A 12,842-nucleotide genomic window follows, 5' to 3' on the forward strand; every position below is an offset into this window, starting at 1 on the left:
AAGCAAACACAACAGTTAAAAATTCTTATTGTTCGCACTGCTCTCAAAGACAAAAAATCAGAAAATGCCAAGTACTTGCCTGGGCCCCCAAGAAGTTGTTCAAGGTAAAAGAGTAAAGCAAAGCCCTTCTCATAGGGAACTGAAGAATATGCTACATCAGGGTCCACATTCGTCAGATCGACCACAAGCTTGGTGTAAGGATGTGTATCTCCAAAAGTTTTTATCTGCAAGACACAGAATTCGATGAATGTTTAAACAGGAAGATTGTTACCACCCTGCCAAGCCCAGAGGCATAACTTTAGGACAGTCTAGAACTTAAACTGAGAGGCTGAAATTGTAGGTATGTTAGCATAAATTTCTGGAGGTCTATTAATGGAATGGCTACTTGTGTCATGTTCCATAATACGCATAGTGGGTTTTATTATTAAAAAAAAAAAACTAGAAAAATGTTTCAATTCCTGGTCAGCAAATTCAGCCTTCAGGAAGGAGCACTGAAAAATGACATAACTATACCAAATAAATTCAAACTAAGTAACTGGCTATTTGTAATAATTGTAATTATTATAATTACAGTAATTGTAAAGACCCAATGAGGTCCTATTGGTCATGAACATAACCTTACACAGCATAATGACTAGTATGTATCAATAGAAGATTATACCAGTATCTGGCTGAATTTCCACACCTGTAAAAATGGCTTTCTTATTGCTACCTAGTAAAGTTAGTTTACAAACTACACTTGAATGCCTGTACAACCTTGGATGAATGCTTTTCACTGCATGACTCATTTACCGAATTCTGTAGTTCTCCCCATCCTCCCAGAGCATGAAAATGTCTGAACTTTTCACCAAACAGTCGTCCACAAATGTGGCGTTCCAAGTACACAGTATGTCCTTCATTTAACCTGAAAAACATTTTTTTTGTTGCAAATAAAATAAAAACAGTGACACAGCTGAAAGGAAAGAGCATTTTAATGAATAAGATATTTCCTTCTGGCTTTTCCACAGAGTAAAGCACTGTAAAGCACATACACTACAGTCAAAGCAGATTGCCTACGTGGCCATTCTGCATTCTATTGAGAACAATGGGAAGCCCAGCCCAGCAGATAGATGGCTGAGGGGAAAATTAAGCCATGGTTCTTGTTTGACGTGTCCGCGTATTAAAATGTGACCATTCCAGGAACTAAATAACAAGCACAAGCTGAATACCCTACTCTCCCTAACACTGTGACAAGGGTTGCAGAATTTTTTTTAAAACTGTCTTTCAGAGATGAAAACAAAGAAAAACAAAATGTTTCCACAAAACAATTCAGAGTGCCAGGAGGTAAGGAAAGAAGTTAATAACAAGGACCAATAAAGAAAAAATAGTAATAGGGGCACCTGAGTTGCTCAGTTGGTTAAGCATCTGACTCTCGGTTTTGGCTAAGGTCTTGACCTCACAGTTTGTGAGTTCGAGCCTCATGTCAGGCTCTTTGCTGACGGTATTGAGTCTGCTTGGGATTCTCTCTCTCTCTCCCTCCATACCTCCCTACCTCCCACTGCCGGCATCTTTGTCTCTCAAAATAAATAAACTTAAAAAAGAATAATTAGGGGCGCCTGGGTGGCTCAGTTGGTTAAGCGTCCAACTTCGGCTCACGTCATGATCTCACAGTTTGTGGGTTTGAGCCTCACGTCGGGGTCTGTGCTGACAGCCAGCTCAGAGCCTGGAGCCTGCTTCAGATTCTGTATCTCCATCTCTCTCTGACCCTCCCCTGCTCATGCTGCCCCTCCCCCCAGAAATAAATAAAACATTAAAAAAATGTTTTTTAAAAAAGAAAGAATAATTTAAAAAATCTTACCAAAAGTGGTCCCAAGTTTTGTTGGTCACTAGATTCCCTGTCCAACTATGAGATATTTCATGTGCAATAACCTAAAATGGAAATGATTCGTAGTAAATACTGGAAGGGATTAGTAGTGAAATGGATTTCTTTAAACTCCATAAGTAAGCACTCCAGATCTTTTAATTCCATGTTCAATTTTTTTTTTTTAGCATGAGTTGAGATATTCAGCGAGTTAGTTCAGCAAATGAATCATAATTTGGCCAAAGACAAAAGTACAGTTTAAAAAATTAGAAACAGGGGCACCTGGGTGGCTCAGTCGGTTAAGCATCTGACTTTGCTGCAGGTCACTCAGGTCATGATCTCACAGTTTGTGGTTGAGCCCCACATCAGGCTCTGTGCTGACAGCTCGGAGCCTGGAGCCTGCTTCAGATTCTGTGTCTCCCTCTCTCTCTGCCCCTCCCCTGCTTGTGCGCTGTCTTCCTCTCTCAAAAATGAATAAATGTTAAAAATAATAATAATAAACTAAAAACAACTACTAAGAAGATATTATATGGATATATCACTCCATTAAGATGTATTTCATAAACATATGAAGATCAAACCATAAAATGTTATGTTATTTATTAAATCTAACCGTTAATGTAACAATACCCAAACTACCTTTTATAGCCGTATCTTCAATGTAATAATACAATGGGCATTTTAGAAAAATCAGTTGTTTAAATAGTTTTTGAGGGTAAGACGATGATTATAAATTTTAACTTACATTGGAGAGTGACTTGTCTCCTGCCTAAAAAAGAAGAAAGTTACCTTAGTATTCAAATTACAGACTATATTTAAAAGACTGCCTACATCAGGATGTCCTGTGGCACTAATAGTCCACTGTATTTCTACTATGGCACTCTAAAGGGTATATATTGAGAAAATAAAACAAAAAATGCAGGACTAAAAAAATAGCGTAATGCTTTCTCTCCCTCATTTCAGGAATTTTTCCAGGACCAGAAAGCTACTATACTTCTCTCTGATTAACTTCTGGGAAACATTTCTTCTACTTCCATTTTTTGTACCTGCCCTAATTTTCCTCATGTACCTTATTCTCTCCTTATTGCCCACAGTGTATTTAAGAAACGTCTGCAGTGATTTAAAGCAGCTTACAAAGGCATGTGAACTATAGTGACATACTGTATGTTCAATCCTTCGCTATACAAGGTCAAGTGAGCTTCTGTTTGTTTTCTTGTACCAGTACCTCTACACCAAGTGTAAATGGTCTAGTTTCTCCATCTGGATACATCATTCATCAATAGATTATTGTTACATAGCCTTCCCTCCTGTAACGTACCCGCACACCTTGGATGTAATATTCTTTTCTCCCTAATGACCAAATTATTTTCTTTTGAAAAATAAGAATGATGAAGATAACCATAATGAGCAATAAAGTCAGGAAGAAGAGTTCTATAAGGAAAAATGTTTTTAAAAAATATATTTTAGTAGGAGTCTAAGGCTTTTCATGTTTAGCTTTATGTTTGGAGAGAACTCAGTTCCAAAGGAAGAAAAATTTACACCTACCAGCAGAGTAGGAGTTACAAAAGTGAGGCAAGGATTTTCCATGCCGCCATACGGGAAAGATGGCGGCAAGACTAACAGGTCATACTGTCCCCATACGTACGGTCCTCCCAGATCTTCTGCAATTTTAAGCATAGATTCAGTCTGGAAAATTAATGCATATATATTTATATGTCTTAGTCACTACAATGATAGTTTTCTTAAAAGTGTATATTGCTTTCTATGAAGGTGATGAGTTAATGACGCTCATTTTAAATGATATTGACACAAAAAAATGTAGCAACTGCAAATTCACATAAAATAAAGTGTGTTTGATTCTCTTACTACCTCACTTAACACCATAATGTTTCATCCTTAAAACCTTAAATCTATTAGCTACTGTGATTATTAAAAAGGGTAACTATGTTACCAACCTCAGAAAATTCATAAGCAGACTTTTCCACCTGCTCTTTCTCAGACCAAACCAATGTCCTTGGGCCAATCTTCCTGCAAAATTAAAAAAGATTAATAAAAGTGAAATTCAAACAACTTACTTCCCTGCTTCTAGGAAAGAGCTAAAGTACTGTACACAAATCCTTACAGTAGTAGCGTGATTTACCATGTGCTTATGGGGAAGAGGTGAGGTTAAATGGTTGCTGAGAGATACAAACTGGCTGTTGTATATGCACCATAAATATGCAGCTCTAGAAGGAGGCATGGGGTAAGCCAAATGGAAAGCGAGACATAAAGTGCTCCCAAAGGTTACTTTATTGGCTCTGGTAAGAACTTTGGGGATCTATTTCCTCCCACAATCTCACAACTATAGAAAGCCAGTCATAGCTCAGTCAGAGGTTATTCCAGAACAAAGGCAGATGTACTTTGTTACTCACTTGCAGACTTATGGGTTGAACACTCATACAAGAGGAAACAAGTAGAAAAACAAGGAAATCATGTCACATGCTGCTATGCTACATGGCTGAATCTTGAGGACATTATGCCTAATAAAACAAGCCAGTTACAAAAGAACAAATACTCTAAGATTCCACTCATGAAGTATCTAAAGTAGTCAAATTCATGGAAGCAAAGTAGAATGGTGCTTACCGGGATCTGGATGGAGACAGAAATGGGAGTTGTTTTCTAAACGGTAGAGTCTCAGTTTTGCAAAATGAAACAGTTTTGAAAATCTGTTTCACAACAATGTGGATGTACTGCACACCACTGACTACTGAGCTGTACATGTAAAAATGGTTAAGGTAGTAAATTTTGTGGGGTTTTTTAAACCACAATTTTAGAAAAAGAAGAGGGGCACCTGGGTGGCTTGGTCAGTTAAGCTTCTGACTTCAGCTCAGGCCATGATCTCACCGTCCGTGAGATGAGATCAAGCCCTGCGTTGGGTTCTGTGCTGACAGCTCGGTGCCTGGAGTCTATTTCAGATTCTGTATCTCCCTCTCTCTCTGCCCCTCCCCCATTCACACTCTGTCTCTCTTTCTCTCAAAAAATAAACATATTTTTTTTTTCTGAAAAGAAACAAATGGAACTATATATATCACATAGGGCTAGAACTCAAAAATATTTTTTTCATCTAAATTTCATCTTAAAAATTTTATGCAGCACCAAACCCGTAACAACAAGATTTTGTCTAGGTGTCCCATCCCAGGGAGGCGGTGGGTTCTAGGTTGTTGCTTCTCAAACTTGAATGTGCATATGTGCACAGAGATGATCTGGGAAGCTTGTTCATTTGCAAGCTATGATTTAGTAGGTTTGGGATAGGGCCCAAGAATTTGCATTTCTAACCAACTCCCAGGTGATGCCAAAGCTATTGGTTCCTAGACCACACTGAGTAAAGAGGGTAACTCATGTTATCTAACATGAGTTTAAAGAGATGAGCTGCCTACTGAAGTTGCCTAGTAGTCACACTTTAAAAAAGCAAAGTGGAAGCAGATGAAACTTATTTTAACAATATACTTTGTTTAACCCAGTACATCCAAAGTAGTATCATTTTAAGATGTAATCAACATAAAATTATTAATGAGATATTTTACATTCTTTTTTTTTCATACTAAGTGTTTAGAAGTCCAGTGACTATTTCATGCTTAAAGCACACGTCAGGCCTTGTGTGGTGAGCAACGGCCACGCTGGACAGGACACATCTATGTGCACCGGCTGCAAAGTCAGACAGCCTAAATCTGGGTCCTGGCTCTGACACTTCCTAGCTGTGCGACGATGAGCCAGTTGTTCAAACCCACGAGCATCAGTTTCCTTACTGGTAACATGGGGAAAAAAAACCTCAGGTCTACTCCACAAAGATGTGAAGATTCCCTGCAGTAACACACTGGAATCGGCCCAAAATAAGACCTCATTGTGGTCAGCTGCCATGACAGTTACTGTAATTATCATTTAGTGAGTGTTTCCTATAGACCAGGAACTTTACATAAGTTAGTTAATCCTCACAAAAATCCTTTGAGGTACATATCATTCTAGAAAGCTTTTGGGGCACCTGGGTGGCTCAGTCGGTTGAGCATCCAACTTTGGCTCAAGTCATAATCCCATGGTTAGTGGGTTGGAGCCCTGCGTCGGGCTCTGTGCTGACAGCGAGCTCAGAGCCTGGAGCCTGTTTCAGATTCTGTATCTCCCTCTCTCTCTGACCCTTCCCTGCTCACGCTGTCTCTCTCTCTCTCTCTCAGAAATAAAAACATTTAAAAAAATTTAGAAAGCTTTTAGGTGAAGTAATTGAAACTCAGAGGTGAGTAGCCCAAGGGTGTAGACGGGAACTATCGGTGCTAGAATCTGCATTTGCCTGACTTCTCCATCTTGTCCGCACTTCTGGCAGTTTAAAGAATGTGATTACTACAGATATTCTTAATTGTCGGCTGTTTAGAAATAAGAACTAACAAAAAATTAAGAAGGGCACCTTAGCTATTGGTAAACTTTTGGTAAAATATCTTTTGTTTCTGTAATATCTATAGGCTTCCAAGTGCTTTAAAGTATTTTACCTCACTTCTTTTGCATAACTACCCCACAAGGTGGGAAAGGGAGACATTACAAGTTCAAGGATGAGGAAATGGAGATTATGGGAAGTGACTTGTTCAAATTTGTATCAGAATCTCTAACTAAAAGTAATAGCATGCTCATTCTACAATACTTGGAAAATCTGAAGGGTGACTGGTAAAGACTTTTTAATTTATAATTAGTTGCTATTTACATTTTATAATTAGATTTCAATTTTTCTAGAGCTATCAGCTTGGTGTCTTGAGAAACGTACAAATGAGCTATTAGTTAATCCTTCCAGAGATTCAAGACGCCTAGAGTTTAGCCTTTTCATAAACCTCAAAATCTGTTCGAAAGCTCACCTGCTTTCTAAAGCTCCAACAACTAATGCGATCAGGTAGCAGGGGATCGGAACCTAAAGGGAGCAAAACAAACAAAGAAACAAAATCCACACACATGCTTGAATTAGTGCTTAAAAATATTACAGAATGAGTCAATTAATATTTAAAAAGAAATAAACTCCTTTTCAAATTTCACAGTTCTCATTTTTAGGGGGTCAAATAGTTCAAAACATTTCAAAACATCTATTTCTCTTTTATTCTACAAGGAAACGCAGATTCCGAAATGTGAAAATTATTGCGCATAGTCTTACAAGGTCTATTTCAAGCACTTCTCAAAAAGTAACCTGTAAGTAGGAGCTGTGCTTTTTCTCTTACATTTTTCAGTTTCTTTTCCTTGATGTAAAACAATTTTTTACTTTTTTTTTTTAAAACCATTCCTGGTATATTTGAGAGACATAGAAAAGAATCCAGCAGTAAGTGGATGCTGGAGGTTTGTGAGATAGAATCCCAGATGCTGGTGTAGGAGCAAACCTGTCCACTGTGGCTTAATTACATGCTCTGTGAAGGAAGTCAATTAAAAACAAACATGCATCGGGGCGCCTGGGTGGCTCAGTTGGTTAAGTCCCACTTCGGCTCAGGTCGTGATCTCACTGCTCGTGGGTTCAAGCCTAGTGTTGGACTGTGTGCTGACAAGTCAGAGCCTAGTGCCTGCTTTTGATTCTGATCTCCCTCTCTCTCTGTCCCTTCCAATTCACGCTCTTGTTTCTCTTTCTCTCTCAAAAATAAATACACATTAAAAATACTAAAAACACTATGTATAAACATACACACACACAATTCATCAAGGTCAAAGATGCAAGTCAAATTACCAGCTTAAATTACACAGATATTTAGCGTTAGGGACTGTAATCTGTAATAGAGTGGTTTGTTTGTTTGTTCTAATATAGTTCTTCCATTTATAAATAGTAAATAACCACATGCCTACACTGTGGTACCAGGGTGGGCAAAAGTGTAACTTAAAAGAACAGAAAACCTGCCCACTAACTGGGATGAGAGAAAATGGGATCAAGCCACGCTCCCCACTTTGCTTAGCCAGCAACCCCTTTCTTTAGTACAACTCTGCTGTAAGTAGAACGCAACATTTTAGAGGCACAAAAGAAAAAGAAATGAAGAAAAAAGACAGAAGCTGCTTTCTAAATTCTGAAATATTTCAAGAGCAAGTTTGCTCTCTGGATGGGTAAAAGCTATTGGTAGTTCACCATCAATGAAGCCAAAAATTTAGACCTAAGAACTTACTTTTTGGCTGAATCTATAGATTTTCCTGCTGGAGTCTTCTGGGTCAGGTGCTTCTCCATCACGAATGGCACTCATAAGTGCCACCAATTCTTTAGGGACAGACACCTAATCAAGAAGAGAAGTCATTTTCACTTATAAAAAAGATGCTATGTATCTTAAACTTTGTATGTAAAATAACGTATTCTCCTCTGCTTAATTATGCAATAGACGATGGTCCAGTAAGTGTGTACATATCGGTTTATAAATAAAGTTAACAATATATAAAACTGGCTTCTCTCAAAACAAATGTTAAGGATCTATCTAACCATTCATCCACCCATGTTAAGAGTGCTAGTTAGGAACTAGGTTAAAATTCCAACTCTACTCATTACTAACTGCATGGACTGCTGGAATCAAGGACTATCCCCTCAGTATTAACGATCGAGCCAACACACATTCCAAGTTCTAGACTTGCATGTTCTTCTTGCATGGCCCAGTGTTTAAGGCTATTTCTGGGGCAGACACAGTCGGAAGCTCCACAACCAGTGCCACAACAACCACAATTCTAGAGCCAAATGGCACTTGGGAGATAATTTGGTTCTGCTTCCTTCCTCTATTTAGGCAGTGAGGTCATAAGACTTGCCCTGAGTCATCAGTTAGTAAGTGGTAGAGGCGAGCCTAGAACCTGAGATTCTTTGCCTCCAAGTATATAGCTTTCTATAGCCCTATACATAGTAGGTGTGGTTTGGTTGTGGAATGACCTTAGAATCAGGAAGGCCCCATAAAGACAGGTTGGTCCTCAATTCTATTTGCTTGGTCTAAATAGGTCCGGCCTGGGACCTAATATGTATGTATGTATGTATTTAATATTATTTAGGGTTTGTTATTTATTTAGTATATATTTACTATTATAGTCCTTTCTTGGAAAAGGATTCGCAGTACCTGTGACAAGAATAAGATGGAAATGTATTCGGATAAGTCTGCAATATAAGCCTATTAGGATACCTAGATAGAAGTTTATGTGGCTACAGAGCACATTTCTAGAACTTTTAATCATGCAAATGTTAATTTTTAAAAGTTAAAAGACATTGTCCCCAAATTCTTGCTTTGAGGTCCAGAATTCTGAATTTTGTTTACAATCAAAATAGTACCCATTTGCTTTTATTACAGTTATGTTCAAAACTGCCTTTGAAAGAGAGATGCAGGGGCACCTGAGTGGTTTAGTCGGTTTAGCGTCCGACTTCAGCTCAGGTCATGATCTTATAGTTCATGGGTTCAAGCCAAGCATTGGGCTCTATGCTAACAGCTCAGAGCCTGGAGCCTGCTTTGGATTCTGTGTTTCCCTCTCTCTCTGCCCTTCCCTCTCTCCCTCTCTCTCAAAAATTAAAAACAAACAAACAAACAAACAAAAAAAAATTTAAAAAATTAAAGAAAAAGAATTTATTTAAAAGAGAGACGAAGGGCACCTGGCTGGCTCAGTCGGTAGAGCATGAGACACATTGGATATAGAGATTATTTAAAAACAAAATCTTGAGAGATGCAAAATGAGGACCCCAGCTTCTTTGTTACATACTTCATATAGAATTTAATTAAGTAAAATATTACTAACCATAAAAATCCAACTATTATCTCTGCTTATCATTTCTACCACATTTACTTATATGAGTCATTTAGTTTAGTTAATAATTTGTGATACTTACCTCAGCACTGTAGGTTAGTTTCACAGAAGGAGTGTCCTGGCAAGGAAGAATTGCTCTGCAGTGGATGGCCTGGGGGGGTGGGGGAGGAAGAAAAAGAGAAAGCTATTCCCCTTTCTTATAAATCAAGTCATTAAGAAATCATTAAAATTGTAGCACTGTCCTTAGATACATTCTTCTGAAAAATAAGTCTCACATTTTCTCAGATCTTCAGAAGTAGCAAATACAGCCTTGTAGACAGAAAAGTTTGATTTTCCATGTTAATGTATGAGGTCAATCGTTGCATTTCAGTTAAAGCATGAAGCAACGTTAAACCTTGTCTCCTACTCTCTACTTGGAGTAGCAGCAGTGCCCAGTGAGAAGCTGTTAGGGACCCTGAGAAAAAAAGGCTCTTTGGTGAAGTAAAATTGAGAACCATGCATTCTACATCCCTGTCTTAATAAGTCATTTGCAACATGAGCCTCCTGACGGCTCTGAAAAGACCTACAATAAAGAAACCTGTTTGAATTCTTAAAATTGTTTTTAACAGGGAACTGTTTTTTTCTGGTCAGTTATTAACATCTCATGGGACGTCTGTGTTCTGAGGAAAACAGCTTGGGGAATGTCACTAGAGTCTTGACATTTCAATTTGACATTTCAGTGTCACTAGAGTCTTGACATTTCAATTTCAAAAAGTAAAAACTAAGAAGAAAAGGAGGGAGAAAGAGCAGTTTACCTCAATACCATCTATACAGATTCATTCACATGAGATATAGTGTTTTTCTGCTTCCCCACCCACCCGTCATGAACGCCGGTTCCATCAAGAAGAATGGCCAGAGTACCTACGATTTTGTACCCTGGCCTACCAATCACTCTGGACTGACTGCTGCTGAGCAAAGCAGCCCCAGCCTCCTTGAGACTGTCCCCTGAGCTTGAAGGAGTACGGACACTAACACCTCTGTCTGAACTTGTTATAGATCCTACACATGCTTGCTGCCACTGTATACTTCCTTACGGCCCCCAAACTCTAGCCCTTTTCACTTCCATCTAGTAGATTCTCCAAAAATAGGGGATCCTAAACGACCTCTAGATGGACCAAGTAGGACTAGAAGAACCACCCAACTCTCCCAAAACAGGCCTCTAAGACCACGCCTTTAGAAATCCTTAATGATCTCTAGTTGGGCGACTCAGTAGTGCCAAAGGGGTTGGGACGAGTGTCTCACTGGAAAAGCCCACACCCAGGCACATGTGTGGGGAGCAACTGTAACAAACTCGTCACACAAAATCACATCCACATTTCCCATTAACTGCAGTCATTTCTTAATTTAACTGCAATCTCTTTCCTGTATTTCAAACACTGTTGCCAATAAGAAGTGGAATAACATATTCAAATTTCACATTCTTGTGACTCTCAAATCTTGCACATCTTGCCAATTTTAGATTATGGACATTCTAAAAGAAGTACTGACTGAAAATCAGTTTCTTTCTTTTTTTTTTTTTTTTTTTAAATGTTTTATTTATTTCTAAGAGAGAAAGAGAGAGAGACAGCATGAGCAGGGGAGGGTCAGAGAGAGAGGGAGATACAGAATCTGAAGCAGGCTCCAGGCTCTGAGCTGTCAGCACAGAGCCTGACGCAGGGCTCAAACCCACAAACCGTGAGTTCATGACCTGAGCTGAAGTCAGGTGTTTAATCGACTGAGCCACCCAGGCGCCCCTGAAAATCAGTTTCTAAGAGAACGTACAACTTGTACATTCGTGCCTAGAAAACTGTATCTCAGATTAGTGAACTAAGGGTTTCTTGGATTAAAAAGGTATTCTAATTGCCAACAGGAAGTAAACATTTGTCTATTTTGTGTTCCAATATTGCTTCCTTTTTTATAGACTTGTATTCAAATTTGAGCCTAACAGTATCTATCCAGAGGAATACTGAGAGGATTAAGTACCTAACTCAGTGCTGGAAAATACAGTAAGGGTTTAATGAAGTGAGTTCCTTTAATTGTAAATTATTTGATTACTAACAGAATTAGGCTTCCTTTCTTCTTAGAAGATAGTTTGATATGTATTACCCTTGCAACAGATAGTCTCCAATTATAGGGTTCTTTATTCTTATTTTTTATTTTATATATATAATTTATTGTCAAATTAGCTAACATACAGTGTGTAAAGTGTGCTCTTGTTTTTTGGGGTAGATTCCCATAAGGGTTACATACAACACCCATTACTCATCCCAACAAGTGTCCTCCTCAATGCCCATCACCCATTTCCCCCACTCCTCCACCCTGCCATCCATCCTCAGTTTGTTCTCTGTATTTAAGAGTCTCTTATGGTTTGCCTCCCTCCCTCTCTGTGTGTAATTTTTTTTTCCCCCTTCCCTTCCCCCATGGTCTTCTGTTCAGTTTCTCAAGATCCACACATAAGTGAAAACATATTATCTGTCCTTCTCTGACTGAGTTATTTCACTCAGCATAGTACCCTCAAGTTCCATCCACAGTTCTTAGTTTTTAAAGACAAATAGTTTAAATTGTGTCATTTTAATGGCACATTTAATATATTTACGTAACATACATAGTTGTAAATGTGGAAGAAGAATCTGGAATGGCTGCAAACCTAACTCAGTGTTGGTTACTTCTGGGCAATGATGTCTGCAGAGGACTGAAAAATCTGATCTTTCACTTTCCACTTCTTTATTATTAACATTTTTCATAACTGGTACATATTACTTTTGCCTCATAAATTTTTTCCTTTCTATTTTATAACCATTTCTTGGGTGCCCACTCTAGAATGCCAAGTTCTGTGCCAGGTGCTGGGGATAAAAATATCAACACGACCTAGATAGTCCACTTCAAGGGGACATGATTTCAAACTAAAGGGAGTTTCTTTTTACAAGTAATATATGAATGTGTTAATAATGAGAGATATCGATGAAAATACATGCTGTTTTTATAACATATGTTAAAATGCTACCTTAGCTAAGACCTAAGACCACTGTCCATTTTGCTTCATTAAACTGACTGTGTTGGGAACTTTATGAATAATGAGTCATCCCAGATCTCTCTTACCTGGCACTGACTGAAGAGATAGGGGTGTTCCTTCCCAGAAGTTTGTTCAGGAGTGAGCCACTGAAGAGCAGAAGATGTTGGAGACGTCTCAAAAGAAATTTCTAGAACGACTTCTTGATTTCTGTATGCAACACACAAATGT

General features: G+C 38.5%; 1 protein-coding gene across 1 annotated transcript in view; it reads right to left on the minus strand.

Moving 5' to 3' along the window:
* The window catches only part of LTA4H (leukotriene A4 hydrolase), a 35,889-nt gene that overhangs the window by 14,803 nt on the left and 8,244 nt on the right, over positions 1-12,842 (minus strand). Inside the window, exons 3-12 of the mRNA XM_039236593.1 lie at positions 12,701-12,821; positions 9,666-9,734; positions 7,987-8,091; positions 6,712-6,764; positions 3,796-3,868; positions 3,386-3,526; positions 2,586-2,609; positions 1,838-1,908; positions 793-904; positions 80-224 (exon numbers count right to left, since the gene is read on the minus strand). Of these exons, the coding sequence (XP_039092524.1) occupies positions 80-224; positions 793-904; positions 1,838-1,908; positions 2,586-2,609; positions 3,386-3,526; positions 3,796-3,868; positions 6,712-6,764; positions 7,987-8,091; positions 9,666-9,734; positions 12,701-12,821 (914 nt within the window). The remainder of the gene's footprint in view (positions 1-79; positions 225-792; positions 905-1,837; positions 1,909-2,585; positions 2,610-3,385; positions 3,527-3,795; positions 3,869-6,711; positions 6,765-7,986; positions 8,092-9,665; positions 9,735-12,700; positions 12,822-12,842) is intronic.

The sequence above is a fragment of the Hyaena hyaena genome, unplaced genomic scaffold, assembly GCF_003009895.1.
Source record: "Hyaena hyaena isolate Hyena2069 unplaced genomic scaffold, ASM300989v1 scaffold_113, whole genome shotgun sequence".
In the NCBI taxonomy this organism is placed as follows: domain Eukaryota; kingdom Metazoa; phylum Chordata; class Mammalia; order Carnivora; family Hyaenidae; genus Hyaena; species Hyaena hyaena.